General features: G+C 39.3%; 1 protein-coding gene across 1 annotated transcript in view; it reads left to right on the top strand.

Moving 5' to 3' along the window:
• The window catches only part of LIX1 (limb and CNS expressed 1), a 64731-nt gene that overhangs the window by 11336 nt on the left and 29123 nt on the right, over nt 1–24272 (top strand). Inside the window, exon 2 of the mRNA XM_049769171.1 lies at nt 11300–11463. Within this exon, the coding sequence (XP_049625128.1) occupies nt 11300–11463 (164 nt within the window). The remainder of the gene's footprint in view (nt 1–11299; nt 11464–24272) is intronic.

The raw sequence follows: 24272 nt of genomic DNA, 5'->3' as shown, positions 1-24272 counted from the left end.
ACAAAAAATTTCTGCCTGCCTCAGTCCTGCTGTGAGTCTGTAGCTATCGAGTGCTCAGGACTTAGTCCTGACTCTGAGCTCAGGGATCTTTCCTGGTGAGTCTTAGGGGAGAGAAACAGTTGAATTACTTGCTTGTGGGACCACATAGAATATCAAGGATCAAACCCAAGGCAGCAATGTGCAATGCAATGTACTATTGCTCTAGTCCTAATGAGCTCTATTTTAAGAATTTTAGAAAAGTGGAATAAACGTCTCTGGTTCTCTAGTTGCTTTTAAGAAGGGTTTAAGGTTACATGACTGAAACCCAAACACAATCATGTATGTAATCAAGGTGTTTAAATAAAAAAAAAAAGAAGGGTTTAAGGGCCTAAAGTACCTCATATTATTTGGGCCTCAGGAGGTGAGATTCATCCCTATTCATCCCGATATGTCCCTAACACACACCAGTGTGTGTGATTCACCAATGTGAATCACCAGTTTCAGCTACTCTGCTGGTCATGTTGGAGCTCTTGACACTCCAAGCACAAAGTCCAGAGATGCTCACTTTACACCTATCTCTCTCTGTCTCTGTCTCTCTTTCTCTCTCAAACTCCATTTCTTAATTTTTCTCAATAAAACTAGGAAATGACATGAACAAGAACAAGTTGCTCAAGACTGAATTGCTAGAATAAGAAATGCTAATTAACTGTATTTCCAAATATCACCTGCTGAGATTAATCTAATTAAAGTTTATATTTAACTATGATGTGACATAAATCCATCTGTTTGGGAAGCAGAAGAATCAATTTAAAATGTTAATCACTTTAAAAGCCTTTAAATGATTTATCCAGAAATTGTTGTTTTTCCAACTTGTTTCTGGCAAGGGAAATTTTACCCAGCTAGAAATTTTTTTGTTCTGGAAGTTTTGAAAAAAGTGGTGCCTTGGAAAGTTTCTCTATGGATCCGAGGTATAAGGACATTGGAAGAAGGTATTAGGGATTCTAATGGAGGTTTTAGTATTGGAATAGTGCATCCAGGAAGCTGTCATTAACAGTATAAATCATAGTGCTTCAATAAAGGGGGGGGGGCTTTCCCAAACATCCAAAAATAAATAAACAAATCTTGAGATGCTCTAGGCCCATATCACATACTCTAATCTTCGTTTTAATTGCTTCTTCTTAGTGATCCCCTTTATGATCAATAGGCTATCTGAAAATAAATAACTCTAAAGAGCTGAAAATGAGACTACAGGGCACATCTTATCAACTTGTCTTGACTGGAAAGAGAATGAAACAATCTTAACAACAGTTCTGTTTATTTGCATTAGATGAGCTGCTGAAGAGTTTAAAGAATAAGCCTTCATTCTAATGTGTGTGAGGTGGAAGACGATATTAGTACTTTTGTGTGTTTGAGAGCCACACCCAGAGGAACTCGAGGATTACTTTCAGCAGGCTCTCAGAATCTGGGTTAGATGTGTGTAAGGCAAGAGACCTTCTCAAAATACTATCTCTCCAGCCTCCAGATTGTTTGTTTGTTTTTCTTTTTTGGGGGGCACACCTGGTGACTCTCAGGGGTTACTCCTGGCTATGCACTCAGAAATCGCTCCTGGCTTGAGGAGACCATATGGGACTTCGGAGGATGGAACCACGGTCCATCCTAGGTTAGCCGTGTGCAAGACAAAAGCCCTACCACTTGTGCCACCGCTCTGCGTCCCCCCCCCAGATTGGTTCTTTTTATATTATTTTAATTTAGGGGATCTCCCACAAAGTGTCCATGGACCAAGTGTTTCCACTTGCCAAGGGAGCTCCATGCTGTAGCTTCTCAGGGATGGAGCTCAAATCCTGTGGGGCTGCAGATGATGGTATTCAATGCTTAGGTACCATATGTTGCTGGGATGGCAACAGGGTCAGCCACATGCAAGGCATATGCCTTAATTCCTGTGGCCCTGGAATTGGTTCTTTTAGCACAATAGATTTATAAAGTACTTTTCAGATCGCTTTTTTTGCTGATAAAAGATTCTCTTCTATGCAGGATTTATCTCATAAGTTATAAAACTGGTATATCAACTATTTCTGCTTTAAACATTAATTTGGAGTAAATGTATAAAAGCCTTTAAGCATTAAGTTAGAGTAAATTATTTTCTTTGTACAGTTTTTTTGGTTTTGGTTTTGTTTTTTTGGCCATACTTGGTGACGCTCAGGGGTTTACCCCTGGCTATGTGCTCAGAAATCACTCCTGGCTTGGGGGACCATTTGGGACTCCCAGGGATCTAACCAAGGTCTCTCCTAGGCTAGCGTGCTCAAGGCCAGGCACCTTATGACTTGCACCACTGCTCCTCCCCCATTCTTTGTATAGTTTTATTTTATTGTTTTTAGCATCTATGAGAGAGTGAACATTTGGGACAAATATCCCCAGTCCCAGATTTTAAGATATAGGGCATTCACCCATTCATTTTGTGTTTCTATAAAGTATTGGCTTTATTAGTGACTGATATCAAAAGAAACTTCCTTTCTCATCTCTGGACTCTGTGGATTTTGGCAATAAATTAAATAGTGCAGTGTATATAATCAAAGAATTTTCAGACTTACAGACTATTTTTAGAATATTTAATAATACAGTTTCCTATCCAGGAGCAGTTTATTTCAAGATGCAAGATGCAAGTCTATAATCATGCCTCTTCCTTTCTTCTTTACTGTCTATAACCACAAATAATAGCTAGTGCTCTAATACCTACTCTGATGAAGCACTCTAACATTTACTCTGATGAAGCTTTGTCTTGAGCATTTTCTTTTTTTTTTTTTTCAGCCTTCCTGCCAGCCTTACTGTAAGTTTCTGAAAGTTACAGAATTGAAGCATTAAGTAGTTACGTAGGTGTGTTGAGCTGATAGAACCAGGATTCAAACCAAGGTGTTCTTGGTCCAGAGCCCATATCTTTGGTGATATGCCAGGATCAAACCCAGAGGTCACACATGCACAGTAAGACTTTATCACTAAACCACAAAGTCTATGGATTTTTGTGTGTGTGTATTGTTTTGTTTTTGTTTTTGGGCCACACCCAGCCATGCTAAGGAGTTACTCCTGGCTCTGTGTTTAGGAACCACTCCTGGAGAGCTCAAGGGACCATATGGGGTTCCAGGGACCAAACCTGGGAATGCTGCATGCAAGGCAAATAAATACCCTACCTGCTATATTGTTCTATCCCCAATAAGTTCATGGTTTTAACTGCTTTACTATTGAAAGTGATGAAGAGACAAGGTGTTGCATGCATTTTGTTGTGTGCTAGCAATTCAGGGCCTGTATTTGGGGATTGTTCTGTAAAACATAAAAACATAAACCTTGGTGCACTTATATCCTCCATAGCTTAGAATTCCTGTTAGAATTTCATGTCTCCTCTGGGAAGATGACAATATCTGATTTTGAAGGGAAAGGCCCTGAATCATCACTTATTTATATCCTCTGGAGTGGCTCCCTCCTTCTAATAGTTTGTACAAGACTCTTGCTTGCTTTCTCTCTAACCTCTTTGCACAGATGTCTCTTGGAGACCCATCCAGAGTCCCATTCCAGATGCATGAACGCCTCCTTTGTGGAAAAAAGTCCCTCACATAGTGATAACAGAGACAGAAAATCAAATCTCTGTCTCCACCTGGATAAATCTGGGAAAGCAAGATACAGAAACTCCTCGCTTAACGACCAAGTTCCGTTTGGTCGTTAAGCGAATTGGTCATTAAGTGAGGACTGCATGTACTGTATACAGTAGTACATTATATGGATAGTACTTGACGAAACAGTATTCTGAATAAGTAAAAGTAACGAGAAAGATCAAACTGAAAACTTCCACTTGTTTTAATTTACATAGGTTGTGTCATTTACACACAGTACTGCAATGTGTTACAGAACATAAAGTTAGTAAAGTAGGTACATTAAAGCACCAAAAACCACAGTACTGTACTGTAGAGTGTACAAGATGGAAAAAGGATATTTAAAATAAAATAAAATAAAATAAAATAAAATAAAACAATGGTGAAGAGATGGCCGTAAGTGTGAGTAGTCCCTACACAGTAGGTCGTTAAGCGAGGAGTATCTGTAATGGGATGTGATTTCCAGTAGTTCAACAAGGCTAATTTCTCTTACTCTGTCTCTCCACAAACTTACCTCCTTCTCTTTTTTTATTTTCGGGGGAGGGTACTGGAGAGTTTGTGTGGTGGCCACACCTAGAGGTGCTCAGAAGCTTCTCCATGCTTGGTGCATGGAGTAGTCACTTCTGATAGAGCTCAGGGGATTATGTGGTTTTAGAGATTCAGCCCAAGGTTCCTGCATGCCAAAAATGATATCCAGCCCGCTGAGCTTTGACTCTGCCCCATACACCATTTGTTGGCATTTGGAGCATGTTGGGCCACACCTATTAGTTTTCAGAGAAGATTCCTGTGTTCAGGAGTAACCCCTGGAAGTATTAAGGGAACCCTATATATGGGGCCAAAGATGAAACTGGTGTGGATAAAAGCAGCAGCAAACAAGGCATATGCCTTCATTCTTCTCTTTTCCTTTTTCCAAGATATTGAATTTTGTATTTATTTAAAATTTTAATTGAATCACTGTGAGATACAAGATTGTTCATGATTGAGTTTCAGTCATACAAAGGACAACACCCAACTCTTTGAAAGTGCACATTTCCTACCACCAATGTCCTCTTTCTCTCCTGCCCTCTCCCCTGCCTGCTACTATGGCAAACATTTTTCCTCTCTCTTTCTATCTCTATATATCTCTTCCTTTTTCCCTATTAGACACTGTGCTTGGCAATATTGTTGCATATGACTTTGCCTCATTTCAGCACTCAAATCTGGTCCAGAATGATCATTTCCAACTATCATTGTCAGAGTGGTCCCTTTTCTGCCACTACCCCATTCTCTTTGTTGACAGCATCCTACCGTGACTGGTTCTTTTGGACCTCATCTCTATTGTGTTTGGATATTTTTGCCATACTATCTTAATTTTTGTATCACACAAATGAGTATTGTCATTCTATGTCTATTGAAGGACTAACCTTCTGACTCATTTTGCTCAGCATGATACTTTCCATATTCATCCATGTATAAGCAAAATTCATGGTTTCAGGTTTTCTATCAGGTGCATAGTATTCTATTGTGTAGAGATGCACCAAAGTTTCTTTATCCACGCACTGTTGTTGGGGACTTGGTTTGTTTCCAGATTCTGTCTATTGTAAATAGTGCTCTGTTGAACATTGGAGTGCAGAGGGCTTTTCTGTATTGTGTTTCTAGGGTATATCCCTAAGAGTGGTATTACTGGATCATACTGAAGCTCAATTTCTAGTTTTTGAGTATATTCTATATTGTTTTCCCAGAAAGGCTGGACCAGTTAACATTCCCACTGAATGAATGAATGAAATTCCCCCCCCACATTTGTGCCAACACTTGTTGTTCTTTTTTGATGTATGCCAGCCTCATTTACTCTCTTTTTTTAAAATTAATATCTTTATTTAAACAACTTGATTGTAAATATGATTGTGATTGGGTTTCAGTCATGTTTTACTCTCTTTCTTTGTTTTTTTTTTTTTTTTTTTTTTTTTTGTGGTTTTTGGGTCACACCCGGCAGTGCTCAGGAGTTATTTCTGGCTCCAGGCTCAGAAATTGCTCCTGGCAGGCACGGGGGACCATATGGGGTGCCGGGATTCGAACCGATGACCTCCTGCATGAAAGGCAAACGCCTTACCTCCATGCTATCTCTCCGGCCCCTTTACTCTCTTTCTTAATGGAACCTTTTCTCAACTCTCTCTCACACAGTTCTTTTATGTTTGTTTGTTTGCTTGTTTTTGGCTACACCCAGTGACACTAAGAAGTTACTCCTGGCTTTGCATTCAGAAATCACTCCTGGCAGACTCAGGGGACCATATGAGATGTCAGGGTTCAAACCCGGGTCAGCCATGTGCAAGGCAAATGCCCTACCCTCTGTGCTATCGCTCTGACACCTCACACAGTTCTTAGCTCCATCATCTGATCTTATTTTCATGATGTTTCTTCCTATTTTTTTTCACCTCCCTATAAATATAATTTATTTGAAGGGATTTGGCTTAGTCCTTTACCTATGGAGGTTTTACCTTACTTTTTCAGATCACATAATCTATCTTTTAGTTTTGTTTTTGTGGCCATACCTAGCTGTGCCCAGATACATTTCAAGAGGTGTTGGGGATCTTTAGGTAGTGTTATGTATTGAACTGGGGCAAGTCAAGTTGTGTAAGTCAAGTACTATAACCTCTGCACTAACTCTCTCTCCAATCACAAATATTCATCTGTCCCTTCAAGTGATTGGCAGTGTTATTAATTTTTCATTTTAAATGTTTATTCAAAATCATGTGTCATTCAAATGTCACAAAAATATTTTGTTCACAAATTATTTCAGCAGTCACACTGTACATCTTTATGTCTTGGAATTATTTTTTATTCAAGTCAAGGGTGCTACCTAGAGCATACTATGGTCACATTGCACCTTAATTATGGCTTTTGATCCACAGTTTACAGAAGTTACTTTTAAATACTTTTCAAATGAGCCCCAGATATACTACAAGTAGAATAGATATAGTACCTTAAAAGATCAGTTCCTATTCAGTTTTCCAAAGTCCTAGTTATTATGAAGGCCAAGTGAAGCCAGAAAGCAAGTGAAGTCAGTATCCACTTTGACCAAACTTTACTTTTCTATTCCTTTTCACCACTCAGCTGTGTCCAAGCTGCCTTCCACACACAGATGGAGTAAGCCATCCTGGGGATCTACGTATGAAACCCCTGATTCCAATAAAAAGTCTTGACTTCGCTTACCTTTTACTTGTTTTCACTCACTTTCACTCAAAATATACACATAGGTATGTCTTAGCTGCCAAATGAATTCAACTGCTTCAAAATAATTCTCTGGTGGTGGATCACAAGGAAAGAATGAGTAGTATCCCCCCACAGAAGAATGAACAGAGTCCCTGCCCTCTAGAATCTCAGTCGGCCATGAGTTAAATAACAGAAAACTGCCTTCTTGAAGATAAATTGTTATCACAAGACATTTCATCCCTCTGAAAATATGGAGGGTCAGCCAAATCTAACTTGATAAATTGAGCCAAGAGCACCACATCCATTTTATTACCCTGGTTCCTAGGAGATTAAGTGCTAAGACACAGAATAGCAGATGGAAGAAAAGCTCTGGAGAGAAGATTCATGTGGGCTGGCACCAGTGAAGAAGGCATGATGGAGGAGGTGCTATTACTTTTGCAATAAATTGCATAAAAAGTGGGAAGGGGCAGTGTCTACAAGCAAGGGAGGAAAGAGAACTTGAACTAAATCCTCGATGTTTAAAAAGCAGCCCATCTTAAGGATCAGGCTTCTGGCTGAGGCTGATTGGGGGTTTTGATACAGAAAGTCAAAGGTTGGTGAACCAATGTGCTCCACATGGTTGGGGAATTTCCATTATCCAGAAACCTTCCTTGGAAACCTCAGTGCTGAGCTTCATCAGCAAAACGAGAGTTTAAAGAAGGGAAAATGAAAAGCTCACATGCAAGAGATTTATTTGAGGATCTAACAACACTGTATTCACTCATCTTCATATGTTAAAAATCAATAATGAATAAAATGGTTACAATCATGTCTGTAAGCAAGATAGCAATATGTCTTGTCACACAACATATTCAGAACCACTGGAGAGATGTGTCTTAGTCAAGTCAGGTTGACCCAATACCAGTGTTGGGGTAATTGATACTAGACACTGGTTCTCTCATGATTTGGGAGACTGGAAAATCCAAGTCACACTGTCAATAGATTTGATTATTGCTTGAGGGCCCTCCTTCTGGTTGGAGTAGGGGCACCTTCATGCTGTATGCTCACATGATGGAGATGATTGCCCTGTTGTTTTTTCCAAAACATGGTTCCATCTTCTTGTTTCACCTAATAACTCTCTAAAGGTGTCACCTCCTGGGTCCAGAGTGATAGTACAATGAGTAGGGCACTTGCTTTGCAAGTGATAAGTCTGAGTTCAAAACTCCACACTTCATATGATCCATCAAGCTTGTCAGGAATGATTCTTGAGTGCAAAACCAGGAGTAGGTCCTCAGCACCAGCAAGTGTGACCCAATAAACAAAAATGAAAGATCCATCTCAGTACCATTGGCTGGGCACTGAAGGTTCACTGTAGCTGGAGACTACACTAGACCGAGGTTGAGTCTCAGACATGGAATGTTTCTTTAACACTACTGGAACTTTTGCTCACATCTTCTTTGACATTGCCCATGATCCTTGTTCCTGCTACTTCACAAAAGTAAAGGAGTATGTTTTATAAACTGAGAATCCTCTGATGTAGCCATCTTTGAAACTCCAAGCAGTATGCTGGCCTTCTTCCCTCTGCACTCCATTCATCTGGTTTTCCAGTCACCAGAGGAGACAGAGATAGAAAGATGGAGTGTGTGTGTGTGTGTGTGTGTGTGTGTGTGTGTGTGTGTGTGTGTGTGTGTGTAAGTATATATGTTCTACTCTTTGAGGCGATGAGATATATGAATTCATCAAAGAATCTCCTAGAATAAAAAATTTGACAAATGCCTCTTTTGTTCATGCAGAAATTTTACATACCTTAGAACTCTTTGGTCCACATACCTTTCTTTAGATGCCAAAGTTTTTGTTTGCTTGACCTTTTCAGGAATCTGTGTCTGTCTACTACAGTTCTCAATTGAATGTCATTCATCAGTGGACAATTAACTTACTAGTCAGTGCTCCATGTTGACAAGCAGAGCACCAGGCCATAGGCTTCAATCTTGAAGGCATATCACTAAATTCTGGTCAATTGTAACTAGAAACATCAAACAGTAAGTTAAAATAATCCTTGTTTTCTTGGAAATGGGTGGCAGAAGAGGGTTGAGAAAGAAATAGAGTTTAGAAAATAAAAGTTCTAGTTCTATTTTCAATTACCTCAACGAGTAAAATATTATTTCAAATATTTTGAATGAATTAAAAATCTCTGTAATGGCCAATATTTACCTCAATATAGATTTTATGGACTAATTCAATTATTGTCACTGGCATTCTTATATTTTTCCAATTTCTTTTTTTTATTTTTCATTTTACTTTTTTGTTTTTGCATCACACCCAGCAGTGCTCAGGGGTTCCTCCTGGCTCTATGCTCAGAAATCGCTCCTAGCAGGCTCAGGGGATCATGGGATGCTGGGATTCAAACCACCATCCTTCTGCATGCAAGGCAAATGCCTTACCTCCATGCTATCTCTTTGGCCCCTATTTTTCCAATTTCTTTCCCAATTTTTTGGGGGGGTTTGGGTCACAACTGGCAGTGCTCAGGGGTTACTCCTGGTTCTATGCTCAGAAATCGCCCCTGGTAGGCACAGGGGACCATATGGGATGCCAGGATTTGAACCACCATCATTCTGCATGAAAGGCAAATGCCTTACCTCCATGCTATCTCTCTGCCCCCCCCCAAATATTTTTAATGCTGAAATTTTAAGTTTATCATAGGCATCTAATTCCTGGGACACCTTATATATTTGCCTAAACTATGTAGATACTCAGAAACTTATAGGTGAAGTAGTTTGAAGCATCTAAAAAACATGTTGAAAGTGTTTATATATTATGTTTACCTTCCAGTTAAACTCTGTGACTCTGACAGCAGTTCAAAACAGCTTAATGGAAAAGGGAAAGATGGGTTAGTCCAGATAATTCAACATTTACAATCAAATGTCCTAGATGTGGATGTAGCTGGAACCAGGATCGCAATAATATTTCCAGAACTCAGAATTTAGTCATCTCTATCTTTTATTGACTTTCTTTTCACATTTTTTATTCCTCTACCTATCCCAACCCACCTGCAATAACCTGTGTGTTTGAGAGAGAGAGAGAGAGAGAGAGAGAGAGAGAGAGAGAGAGAGAGAGAGAGAGAGAGAGAGAACTTATTCTCTCACTCTTTTGGGGGGGTTGGGTCTCACCCAGCAGCAGTGGTACTCAGGGGTTACTCATGACTCTGTACTCAGAAGTCGCTCCTGGCAGGCTCCGGGGACCATATGGGATGCCAGGGATCAAACCTGGATCAGCTGCATGCAAAAATGCACTACTGCTGTACTTTTGCTCCAGCCACATCTCCCACAATTTTACAATCCCCAACGACAACAAGAGTTCTGGTTTCATTGGCTCTAAGTAGTTGGTTTGGTCAAATTCCCATAACTCAGGTCTGGAGAGACTGTAACTAAAGGAAAGGTGATTCTTCAAAGGAAATTTCTTCAGTTTGCCAAGGGAGGAGAAGCAAATGCCAGTTAGATGAAAAGAACAGATGCTCTAACATACCATCAAGTGCCTGCTGGGCTTTCATGTGAATAAGCCAATCAATGTTTAGAAGGCCTCAGAAATTAGATTTCAACCCTTGAAAAGACCTTAAAAGGAAGACCCATTTGGTTCATACCCCCAAAGACTTATTTACAGTCAGTACCATTAGCAATTGCTTCGAGATATGCCAGGTGTCAGGTCTGCTTGTGTTCAGGTGGCAGCTATCTGGGCATTGCACAAGGAATTCCTGCATTAGGCAGAGATTTGCCTGCATGACATTTTATGTCTCTTTTGACTCTAAAATTCTATTATCTTTGTTAATTTTCACAACTCAATTTGCAGTACAGGATAAACAAACCAACCTAATTTGATCTGGAACTTCTGCAGGCCATCATAGGTCAGGAAATCCAAAGCATATGGCCCTAGTCATTGCTATGCTTTCCAAACTCATCAAGCAAACCTGGTTCTTGACAAGGTCTCCAAGTTATTCATTTCACACACAAATTTACCCAGCTCTCTGCCTATTACACAGTTGTCTTTTATTCTCCTTTGCATCTGGGTAAAGAGGGACATAAAAGCATTTTGTTCTTTCTGCCTTCCTCCTCTTAACTGGTGAATAGCAATGAAAATTGCATTGTCTACATCTTTGCCTCCTTTTCTTTCATTTTGTAGGCTCAAGAGTCTATTACAAATACAAGTCTGGACCATGGATAATTATAATTCTGGACAAAGTTTACTCAGGCAAACTTTTTAAAGAGGGTGAGATTTATTTAATTCAATCACTCAAAATATGAAAATTTAAAGTAAATTTAAGGTAATGCAATGTAGTGAGAATTAGAACCACTTGAGTCATGCTCTTAGAGAAACAGAATGATTTGGGTTGAATACTATTTGCTTCTTTCATCACTGGAAACCTTCCTCCCTCACCAAATACTCTTTCTCTGTTCTCCTTACACTGAAATCAATGTGTCACATCTGCAAATAATAACTGATTCTATTTCTTGTCTTTGCAGTGAATGTCGTGTCGATGCTACAAGAATTCTGGGAAAGCAAACAGCAGCAGAGAGCTGCATTTGCAAGTGAAGGCTTGGTGGTCTATGAGTCCCTACCATCCCCTGGACCTCCATTTGTGAGCTATGTGACCCTCCCAGGGGGAAGCTGTTTTGGCAACTTTCAGGTAAGAAGCCATCAAAAATTGGCCAATGAAAGCTAATTAGATTTTTTTATTTAAACACCATGATTACAAACATGAGTGTATTTGGGTTTCAGTCATAAAAAGAACACCCCCCCTTACCAGTTCAATATACCCACCACCGAAGTCCACCTTTTCCCTCCTCCTTTACCCCCTGCCTGTATTTGAGACAAGCATTCTACTTCTCTCACTGATTAACATTGTCATGGTAGTTGTTGGTGTAGTTATTTCTCTAACTGCACTCCCCACTCTTTGTGGTGAGCATCATTTCATGAACTGGTCCTTTTAGTCTAATCTCTGAGCATTATTACAATAATGTCTTTATTTTTCTTAAAACCCCATAGATGAGTGAGACTATTCTGTCTCTCTCTTCATCTGATTTATTTCACTCAAAATAATAGTTTCCATGTCCATCCTTGTATAGGAAAATTTCATGACTTTATCTCTTCTGATGGCTGCATAATATTCCATTGTGTATATGTACCACAGTTTCTGTAGCCATTCATTGTTGAAGAGCAACTAGGTTGTTTCCAGATTCTGGCTATTGTAAATATTCTGCAATGAATATAGGTGTGAGGAAGGTATTTTTGTATTGCGTCTTTGTGTCCCTGGGGTATATCCCTAGGAGTGGTATAGCTGGATCATATGAGAACTCAATTTCCAGTTTTTTGAGGAATCTCCATATTGTTTTCCATAATAAGGACTGGAAAATAAGGGCATTTCTACCTGTAGTGAATGAGAGTTCCTTTCTTCCCACATCCCCACCAGCACTAATTGTTCTTGTTCTTTGGATGTACACCAGTCTCTGTGGCATGAGATGGTACCTCATTGTTGTTTTGATCTGCACCTCCCTGAGATTAGTGATGTGGAGCATTATTTCATGTGCCTTTTGGCCATTTGTATTTCTTCTTTGAGAAATTGTTCGATTCTTCTCTCCATTTTGTTATGGGGTTAGATGTTTTTTTTCTTGTTAAGTTCTGTCAGTGCCTTGCATATTTTCAAAATAGCTCTTTGATGAGTATGGGGTGAATAGTTTCTCCTATTCTGTGGGTGGCTTTTGTATCCTAGGCACTATTTCCTTTGAGGTGTAGAAGCTTCTCAGCTTAAAATAGTCCCATCTGGGGGCGAAGAGATAGCATGGAGGTAAGGTGTTGGCCTTTCATGCAGAACGATGGTGGTTCAAATCTTGGCATCCCATATGGTCCCCCGTGCCTCCCAGGGGCGATTTTCTGAGCATGGAACCAGAAGTAACCCCTGAACTGCCGGGTGTGACCCAAAAACAAAAAAAAAAAAACAAAAAAAACATCTGTTTATCTCTGCTTCTATTTGTTTGGAGAGTGATGTTTCCTCCTTGAAGATCCTTTACTCTCAATGTCATGGAGTGTTTTACCTATGTGTTGCTCTACATACCTTTTGGTTTCGGACTTGATATCAAGGTCTTTAATCCATTTGGATTTGACCTTTGTGCCTGGTGTTAGATGAGGGTCTGAATTCTCTTTTTGGCAAGTGGCTGACCAGTTATCCCAACACTACTTGTTGAAGAGGCTTTCCTTGCACCATTTTGCATTTCTTGCCCCTTTATCAAAGATTAATTGATTGTATGTCTAGGGAACATACTGTGAATACTCAAGTCTATTCCACTGATCTGAGAAGTGGAAGTCTCTGTCTTTATTGCAATACCATGCTGTTTTAATGACTATAGATTTGTTTTTTTTTTTTTTGTTGTTTTTTTTTTTTTTTTTTTTTTTTTTTTGTTTTTGGGCCACACCCGGTGATGCTCAGGGGTTACTCCTGGCTATGCGCTCAGAAGTCGCTCCTGGCTTGGGGGACCATATGGGACGCCGGGGGATCGAACCGAGGTCCGTCCTAGGTTAGCGCAGGCAAGGCAGGCACCTTAAATTTAAAGTTGAGGAAAGTGTTGCCTCCCATATTCCTTTTCCCAAGGGTTGCTGTAGTTATTTGTGTGTGTGTTTATTATTCCACATGAATTTCAGGTGTGTTTGATCCACTTCTTTGGAGAATGTCAGGGCTATCCTTAGAGGGATTGCATTAAATCTGTACAATGCTTTGGGGAGTATTGTCATTTTAATGATATTAATCCTCCGAATCCATGAGCGGGGTATGTGTCTTCATTTCTCATGTCCTCTTTTTTTTTCTTCTTGAATCTGGGTTTTGTAAGTCCTTTACATCTTTAGTTAAGTTGACTCCAAGATATTTGAGTTTGTGTGACACTAATGTGAATGGGGTTGTTTTGGGGGTTTTTCTTTTTTTTGGTCATACCTGTTGGCGCTCAGTAGTTAGTCCTGGCTTTGCACACAGAAATCACTCCTGGCAGGAACATATGGAGTGCCAAGACTTGAATCACCATCCATCCCAGGTCAACTGCATGCAAGGCAAACATGCTATCTCTATGGCCCACTGAGATTATTTTTTTAATGTCCATTTCTTCTTTATCATTATTGGTGTATAAGAAGGCCAGTGATTTTTGCATGATAATTTTGTAGCCTGCCACTTTACTATATGAATCTATTGTTTCTAGAAGCTTTTTGGTAGAGTCTTTAGGGTTTTCTAAATATAATATCATGTTATCTGCAAATAGTGAGAGCTTGACTTCTTCCTTTCCTATTTGGATGACCTTGATACCTTTTTCATGCCTAATGACTATAGCAAGAACTTCCAGCACTATGTTGAAGAGGAGTGGTGAGAGAGGGCAGCTTTGTCTTGTACTAGATATTAGAGGAAAGACTTTTAGTTTATGTCCATTGAGAATAATATTTGCCATTGGCTTGTGATAAATGGCCTTTACGATATCGAGAACAGTTCCTTCCAGTCCTATCTTTTTTTTTTTTTCAGTCCTATCTCTTTTCTCTGTTTTTCTTTTTTCTTTTTTTGGTTTTTGGGCCACACCTGGCAGCGTTCAGGGGTTACTCCTGGCTCTCCACTCAGAAATCATTCCTGGCAGGCATGGGAGATCATATGGGATGCCAGGATTTGAACCATTTTTGGTCCTCAGTCAGCCCTTGCAAGGCAAACACCCTACCACTGTGTGATCTCTTCGGCCCCACATTTCCATCTTGATGAGAATTTGTATCAAGAATAAGTGCTGGACATTATTGAGTGCTTTCTCTGCATCTATTGATATGATCATATGATTTTTATTTTTTTGTTGATATTATATATTATGTTGATTGATTTATTTATGTTAAAGTACCCTTGCATTCCTGGAATGAAACCTAATTGGTAATAGTGTGTGACCTTCTTGATGAGGCATTGGATCCTATTTGCCAGAATCTTGTTGAGGATCTTTGCATCTATGTTCATCTGGGTTATTGGTCTATAGTTTTCTTTTATTTTAGCATCTCTGTCTGATGTGGGTATCAGAGTGAAGTTAGCTTCATAAAAACTACTTGGGGTGTTCCTGATTCTTTAATTTCATGAAAGACCCTAAAAGGATTGATATTAGTTCCTCTAGAAAGGTTTGAAAGAATTCATTAGTGAATTCATCTGGGCCTGAGCTTTTGTTTTTGGGAAGATTTTTCATTACCCTTTTAATTTCCTAAGTAGTGATGGGTCTGTTTAGATTTATTAGATCATCCTGGTTTAACTATAGTACATTATAAGAGTCCAAGAATTTATCCATTTCTCCCAAATTCTCATAGTTAGTGGCATAGAGTTTCTCAAAGTAGTCTCTGATTACTCAGCCCTGTGCAAGGCAAGTGCCTTATCCACTGTACTATGGCTCCAGCCCAACTTTGATAATTATTATTAAGACATTCCCATTGAATAAGTCTTTATTATGCCCATCAACAGTGTAAACAATGTTGTATTTTTAATTCTATACTCGACTTACTCAAAATAATTTGCCTGTATGAATGTGAGTATCAGTGTGTATGAAAAAAACACACTGAATGATTAGAAATTATTATGCATTTGGCTAAGGAATGGATATTGTCTATAGATTGAGGAAATCAATATTCACAAAATAAGAAGGGAAAGGCAATTACTTGAATTATATTTGAGGATTAGCATAATCATAAAAGAACAATCTTCACAGCTTGCCAGTCACCTTGTAAGTACTTCTTTAGCATGGAAAACTATCAATTTTTGACAAATTGCAGAAACACTGCATCGCTTTTGGGCAGTATAAAACATGCAAACTTTGTATTTTTCACTTAGCTTTTTACAACTAAGAATCCTAGAGGTAAATCTAGGATCTCTTTGTTTGTATGAGAAAGGGGGTTGGGCTAAACCTAGAGGTGATCAGGGACTATTCCTAACTGTGCTCAGCTGTGACTCCAGGCATTTTCAGCAGACCATATGTGGTGCCAGGGATTTAAAGCATGATCAAGGCAAAGTACACACAAGCAAGTGCTTTCCATCCTTCAATGCCTCTCAGTCCCCTGGTGTATTTCATTGTATTGTGAGTACATAGAACTTATTTAAAGTCTTGGAATGTTAGGACTAACCTCATACTTGATCTTATTTCTATTTCTACCTTTGCTCTCCATTTGAACTATACCTCATTTATTTATTTTTCTTGTTACTAAGTATCTGTTTTATGTCAGATCAAATCCTTTATGAAGAGGAGACTACAATCTAATAAAATAGACTCACAAACCTCTGTCTGCTTCGGGAAAAATCAAAGGAGTCTCCCAGCAGATGCAATCACCAGCTGGGAGTGGGGGTGTTTGAGGGCGTCTTTGTTAATAGGTAAAGGAGAGATGACAGTTTCAAACTCTTGGGATTTTCTCGGGTATGTGGCAAGGAAACATTGAGCTGGTAGGACCCTGAAGTACTTACTTTATACCTGAGTAATCTTTATGATTTGCAAAAGAGAGAATGTTTCATTATGCATCAAATCAGTACCCTGAGCATGAGGGTAATCTCTCCTCTCTCCTCATTCTCTCTCTCTCATTCTCATTCTCACACTCACAGCAACATGGATGATGTTGAGGCTCCTTTTAGAACAACAGCATTATCATGTGAGGACTTGCCTGCTAAAGATAACCTGCATATGGGTCTAGATGCCTCTGAGAAAACAGACATCAATCTGAGAGAACAGACATCAATCTCACAATCACAGTCAGGGCTGATGGGCAGAGAATTGGGGTTGGGAGGTAGCGACTACTAATCCCTATGTTCCTGCAAACCCATCTTCAGCCTTCGAGGGTCAAATGAGACTACTTTTCCCCTATCCACACAGTCATTTGGGAAAGCCTAGGAGAGGACATTGTGGAAAGAAAGAGGTTTCTTCAAGGTGAATCTCTGAACTGTCTTGATAAAAAGAATTAGGTGCCAAGCAGATAGGAGTAGCAGCAGGGGAACCAAACATGAAAGAAGACATTTAAAACAGAATTTCTGAATTGCGACCAGAAAATTAAGAATTGGAAGAGTAAATTGATGAGTAGTCCTAGTTAACAGCCTAATTATCAGAGGATAACAAGGTAAAAAATAAACAGTAGAGGCAATATTGATTTTAGAACGAAGATAGAAATAAATATAAGGGGACACATTTACCTAATATTAAAGTTCCAGAGAAAAAAACAGAAAGTAGAAGAGTACATTAGTGAGAGAAGCAGTTTTCTTTTTTTTGCAGGATGGGGTGGGCACAGACAGCAGTGCTCATTGGCTGCTTCTGGCTCTGTGCTCAGGAAACATGCTTAGCGAGGCTCAGGGTACCATATGAGGTGCTGGGGCTCAAACATAGATTGCTGTGTGAAAGACAAACATCCTACCCTCTGTATCCATTTCAGAAGAAGTTTTATTTAAATTCAATAAAAGCATGTATATTTTTCTATTAAAATTATCCATCATCTTTTGACCAGGTTATTTACTAAAGACTCAAAGATTTGATCCAATGGATAAGGTACTTGCCATGTATGTAGCCAACTCCTGTTTGAAACCCAAAACCCCAAAGGTTACCCTTAGCTCTAGTAGGAATAATCCCTAAGTGCAGAGCCAGGGGAAAGTCCTGGGGTGTGTCAAAAATAATGCATCAAAAAAACCAATGTGTACATGGGATGAAGAAACAGCATCCTGCTTGAAAGATGGATTAAGAGACTTTTTGGATTGTTTATTTGTAGTTCTGGGGCCACATCTTACAATGCTTCTTGCTCTATACTCAGGAATTACTCCTGGTAGTACTTAAGGGAGCACATGAAGTGCCGGGGATTAAATCCAATTGCATGCAAGGCAAGAATCCTACACAGTATATTATTTCTTTGGCTTCAGGAATAAAGAGACATTTTTTTTGTATTGGGGTCATATCCAGAGGTTTACCTGGATAACTCCTAGCTCTATGCACTCAGGACTTACTCCATATGAAATGCTGGAGATCAAACTTGGGTCAACTATGTTCATGGCAGGCTCAGGAGACCTATATAGGATGTCGGGATTCAAACCACCGACCTTCTGCATAAAAGGTAAATGCCTTACCTCCGTGCTCTCTCTCCGGCCCCAGGTGGGTGTTTTTTTAAAAATTGTTTTGGGGGGGGGGTGGGAGAGATAGCATAGACGTAAGGCGTTTGTTTGCCTTTCATACAAAAGGTCATTGGTTCAAATCCCGGAATCCCATATAGGTCTCCTGAGCCTGCCAGGGGCGATTTCTGAGCATAGAGCCAAGAGTAACCTGCTGCCAGGTGTGACCCCCAAAATAGAAACAAAAAAATTGTTTTGGGGCCATATTTGGCAATGCTCAGGGGTTATTTCTGTCTCTGCATTCAGAAATTACTCCTGGTGGTACTCTGGGTACCATAAAGGTTCCCTGGGATCAAACCCAGGTTGGGCGTATGGAAGGCAAATGACCAACTTGCTGTATTAGTGCTCTGGTTCCAGAAACTATTAATTTTTTTAAACCTTCTAATTCTTTCTTAATTTTAATTCTCAGGGAAACTCTCCGGACCCAGCCATAGATAGCTAATTTTTGGTCATAATCAATTCCAGCTATGCATTATGTTTGTTCATAATTATCATCTATCTAGAATGTAATGCATTTGATAGGTCAATTAATGGATATAGAGAATACAAATCTAAAAGATTATGAATCTAATGTTTTTTAATTTCCCAACCAACTCATAACTTTCTACCCAGAAATGATATGACTTACTTTAAGTAATACAGTCAACATCATATTTTTGGTCTGTAAGAAGTTGAATTCAAACAAAAAACTAAAACTCTTCAGAAGGGTGAGTGTTCTCATCACTTCTAGTCATTCTTTTCCTCGTATTTAAATAATCATATTTTAATGTGCCAGGGGAATTATTAACATCCTTATTTTAAAAGATCCAGACTTTCCTGAATCAAATGTACTAGGAAAATGTATTTGGGTAATTGACTGCCTAAATCGAGTCTTTAATCCATTTGTCTCTTCAGAATAGTATTTGAGAAAGGAAAATCAGGAAGAGAGACTGTTTCTCCAAATGTAATGCCTTTGTACTTTTGTCAATTTAGAAACCATCTCAAATGTTATTTTTACCATACAGCATTTCATCATAGTTTTTGCCAACAGCTGGCCTAGAAAAGCCTATCTGTTCATTCCTGCCATGCCTTGCACATAATTAAATATCACCCCTGTGCCTTGCAAATCATTTCACGATGGATTATTAATGCCAAGATCATGTGCTGAGAAACGGAGAAGCCTTTATGCCAGCGGTAGCCTTCTTACTGAGCTGTGAACTTCACCTCCAATACTGCCAAATGATTAAAAATACTGAAGTGGTGTGTAGGACTGAGTAGAAGGATTAATCCCTCTGGTTTTCTGAAAGCTGTAGAGATTATGTTCATTCATTCTTTAGAAAAGTATTTTCAGAATTGAGCTTTAGCTTTTTGTTTATTCAATGGAAAGCAGTCAAAAGGCTCAGATGCACACAAACCATGGACTTTATGCAAAGAAACCTCCCATAAAGTGTATGGGAGACTACTCTCCATGAAGACTAATTGAAGAATTTTCAATAAATCTTGGCATCACATGCCACAAAAGAGAGAGAGCCAGGGGGAAAGATAGTAGCTACAAACCCACCTGAAATTAGGTCTTTATAAACTAATCTAGTGTAGGAAAGAGAAGTGAAAACAGTATTTATTGTAAATCAGGTTTGAAAAAATAAATCACCACTGAGATTTTTTTTCAATAGCATCTGATTGAGATATGTTGCTACTTCCAGTGTACTTTATAAAATAAGTCATCTTCACCTTTTTTTTTAAATTTTTTAGTTTTGGGGGGTAAATGCTGTCACATTGAGCAGTGTTCAGGACTTATTCCTGGCTCTTTACTCAGAAAACACTCTTTGTGGGGTTAAGGGGACCTTAATTGGTCATGGATTGGTCATAATTGCCATGAATTGAACCCTATGGCCATGTGCAAGACAAATGCCTTACCTGCCATACTATCATTCTGGCCCCTTAAAGAAGTAATCTTCTACCCAGATGGGCATTAGATAGAATGTATTTTGGACATGTTTTCTTTTATACCACTTTTGTCTCGGCAGTTAATGCTTTTCCTTCTACATATCATAAAAACATGCAACAATTTCCATCTTTTACAACACAAGAGCCACCAGATGAGCATCTTCCTTCCCTTCTGATGAACTCGGGGGAAAAAAGCAAAGCATTTATTCAGCAGCTGATTTTGTTTCCAAATCCAAAGGGGGAATTTCATTGAGTATTTCATCTTATTTTATATTTTCCATAAAACATTTGTGATTCAAGTTTTATTTTCAATTGAGTGACACGCTCTTCCACAGAGAGTCTGCTAGAATAATTGGAGTTTATGAATTTGATTCTTACTTGGAAGAAAAAGCAATACATGCCTTTTTTGGGGATTATATATTTTTTGTTTTGGGGTCACACAGTGGTGCTCAGGACTTCTGTCTCTTTCCCCATTACTTCTGGCAATGCTAAAGGACCATATGGGATGCTGAGGATGAAAGCTATGTTTGCTGTGGCAAGGCAAAAGCCACTGTCCTATACTCTTCCCCCCAAATTTTCTTTGAGTTAATTTTATTAATGAATAGTAGTTAAATAAAAATATTGTACCCCTCCCAGCTAAAACGTTAATGAGATTACTCAATTAATGTGAAATTTCAGCACTACAGTAATTTCTTACATATTATCTCTTTCACGAAAGTATTTTGTTATTATTGTTAAAATTAGTTAAAAGTAGTTCACAGAAAATAAATGTAGATGTTAAATCCAGGGGCCAGGTAATAGGATTTTTGTATAATATCAAGTAAAAATGGAGCTATTTAATATTTTCATAGTAAGTTGTTGAGTGAATTTTTTTTACTTGTCAGTGTTTGGTTTTCCATAACAGAACTGAACAAGGTGTGGATTGGGATTGTTGGAGCAGATACACTCCTTGAAAGCTGTCTCCAAATGGACTATAATATTTCACATCATTTCATTTTCAAAAACATAGTCTTGACCTAGAAGGGTACCTATCCAAATGACTATTCTAAAAAACAAGCTGCCTAAAAGGTTAGTGTCTAGTTTTGTTACATCTCAGTTACTTAAAGCAATAAGCCAACTTTATCTATATTACTAGAAATTAAAATTCAGAGTTGATTTATATTTTCATACACCAATTCTTCTCGAAGTTCAGGGAATTAAAAGGATTTTTAAATTGCAATTAAATTTTAAGTGTCTCCCAAGAGAGGACTAAGAGAAAATTTGATTAACTTGTGAACTTCACTCAATGGAATTGTCATGCACTCTGCACTGATCATTAAATAAAACTTGGCCTTCCCATTCGATGCTCCAAATGGAGATTGAGTTCCTGCCATAAAACCAAGACTTGCCCTCACTAATGCTGCTTTAATGCTGAACTATTTCTAGCTGAAGCCATCCATGACCCTCTTCTCTCTCTCCAGAATTAGTTGTAGACCTTGACTCAGATGCAGGATACGCTCTACAATGTAACATAACTTCTAAAGGAGCCATTTCCTGGTAGAAAGCTCCACAGGAAAGCATCCTGTATTGCGTCTAATGAGCCCCAAAGATGGAAGGTTAGTTATAACCCTTTCCCTCTGAGTCATATTTTAGCTAACGATCAGACTCTAATGACTTGTCCATGAAACAGGAAGGGCATATTATTTTAATGAGAGTTTTATTTATCTTCCCCCATTCCCCCTTTGCTCCATCTTAACCCAACGTTAATCTGTCTTTTCTTATCAAACAAGACAAAAGAACCTGGTTTGGCATCTACAGAGAAAAGCAGAGTGAAGTAGAGAAAAGAAGAGTGAAGTAGGATGGGGAAATAAAGATCTGGGAATTGGTGAAGGGAAGTGTTCTTTTTGTGACTGAAATCCAACTACAATCAAGTTTGTAATTATGGTGCTTAAATAAAGATTATTAAAAAAAAAGAATCTGAGACAGAGCTGGAGTGAAGGTCATGGAAAAAATGCTTGCTTTTGCATTTTGCAACTCTGAGATCCTGGGTTCCATCCCTAAACCATGAAAAATTAAAATAAAAATATCTTGGGACCAGTCTCTCAACCCTGTTAGCAAGAGGAACTGTAGCAAGATGCTTGCTCTCTGCTCAGTGAGAAAGAAGGCGAGTTTCTTCTTTCGCAACCCACTCTAGCCCTCTATGCCATCAGAGTCTGGTGCAAAACCCTTTGATATCAAAGCAACTAAATAAATGCAAACACTGAGGCTTGTCTGTTCATTTTGTTTGCACCTTAAAGATGAAAAAGGAGTGGCGAGGTGAGGAGTAAAGGTAAGGGAAAAGGAGGGAAAGGGGAAAAGAAAGGAGCGGAGAAAGGAAATGGAAAGAGAAGGGAACAGAAAACCTTGAGGAGCTAGGTTTTCACAGCGGGGCTTTGGACTACTTAGCAGGGCCTCGGGGTAGGCATGTGGATAGCCCTGCATCTGCAGCAGAGGTGAAGGGGGAGGCCAGGTGGTTTATATTATAAAAATAACATTCTGACCCTCTGTGTGCATGAAACATTTCTTTCAGTTGACAGGAACTGGTGAGTTTTCTCTGAGAATTGGGCTCCCAGGCCAGGCCCCTTCCCCCTTCCTTGCAGACTCCCGCAATCCCAGCAGGCACAGAGCTCCGGATTGTTCCCCTGCTGCCTTACAGCCTGCTGACCTACAGAGAGACAAGCTATTACCTTGAGGGGCTGCCTTTCAGGGGTCACTCTTTCTCACGGGCCATCTGGAAGGGGGGTGTTGGATAACTCAGAGCACAGGCCAGGGTGCCTGCTTACAAAGGGCAGCAGTCTTAGCTGGAAGGGGGTCGATTAGCAGCAGGGCCTGACCTGTGGCATTCTTTGTGCTGCCTGGAGGAATCAGAGGTGTCGGTGACACTGACCGAACCCTGCAAGCCCAATACTTTGACTCTGAAGGTCACTTGCTGAGACTGACTCCAAGTTATAACGCCAAAAGCGCTTCCCAGCCACCTGCAGGGCAGACAGACAGAAAATGAGGTGGGAGTGTTTGACTTCTCACTATCCACTTATTTGCCTTTGCCCTCCCTTGGTGCCAGCTCAGCTACCTGATGAGCAACTGAGCAAATGCCACCTAAGTAATCCAGTCCAGATTCAGCTTCATGTTCATAGGCAGATGCATCTATCACTTCAAGTAACTGTTCTTAACTCCAAAGTAGAGCTTCTCAGAAGCCGGTGCTCAATGCCTTGTCCATCATAAGCCAATAAAATGAGTCAATGGTGCCTCACTTGGTTTTTGTATCTTTTGATTCTGTGACCTATTCCTTTTTTCTTTCTTGATGTCTTTAAATTACAGACATGAAATTTGAGAGGAAACGTGTTCATAAAACAGTCTACCAAGGACATTATGTCCAGTCATAACTTGTATCAGTCCAGTTAGAACTGTTTTTATGCCACAGTAATGCATTTATAAGTAATTTTAAGTATTTAATAAAGAAAAATGTTGGAGGCCTAGAGATATAGTACAGTGGGTAGAGGGTTTGCCTTGCAAGTGTCTGACTTCTGTTCAATCTCTGATAACCCTACGGATATTATACCCTGAGTCCCTGAACACAGAACCAGTAGTAAAGCCTGAGAATTACTGCTTATGACCACCCTTTAAAAAAAACCTAACAAAAAGAATTAACAATGAAACTAGTATCATATAGACATTTCTACTTATAAGCTTCAGGAATTAGTACAGTGTAAAAAATAGACTGGCCACAAATTTACTTCAGACAATCCAGAGATCCACAAATTAAGCTTGGCTGAATTGTCATTGCATGGTGCAGCATGTTAAGAAATCGTTGAACAAAAAGAAGAAGGGAATTGAGAGTGTGAGTGAGGTCGCAGTGCTCAAGTACTGAGGGGTTAGTTTTCAAAGAGCTGTCATCGGGCACTTGTTCTCTTACAACCTGAATGCCACTTTCTTTGATTCTTAGTTTGAAGTCATTCCTTTAATGAGAAATTCACTTTTTTTTTAAGTTAGAAGAGGTGGATTTACTGTTGTGGCATTATAATTTAATTTCTGTATTAAGAAATGTATGTTTGGTCTTCATCCTGGTTACTGTCACAGAAAGCCTGACCCATTTGAAATTTGCTAAGTGACAAGAGTGACAGAGGTGATAATGATGATAAAAAGAGGCAGTTTATTCTAAGTATCTACCCTGCTGGAGTTTCTTTTCTTTCCTTCTTTTTAAATAATATTTTTATTTAAACACCTTGATTACAAACATGATTGTGGTTGGGTTTCTGTCATGTAAAGAACACCCCCCTTCACCAGTGCAACATTCCCACCACCAATGTCCCAAATCTCCTTCCTTCCCACCCCACCGCTGCCTGTACTCTAGACAGGCTTTCTATTTCCCTCAT

Source organism: Suncus etruscus, chromosome 2, assembly GCF_024139225.1.
Source record: "Suncus etruscus isolate mSunEtr1 chromosome 2, mSunEtr1.pri.cur, whole genome shotgun sequence".
Lineage (NCBI taxonomy): Eukaryota > Metazoa > Chordata > Mammalia > Eulipotyphla > Soricidae > Suncus > Suncus etruscus.
The sequence above is the reverse complement of the archived record's forward strand: the minus strand, read 5'-3'. Positions and strand labels throughout refer to the sequence as shown.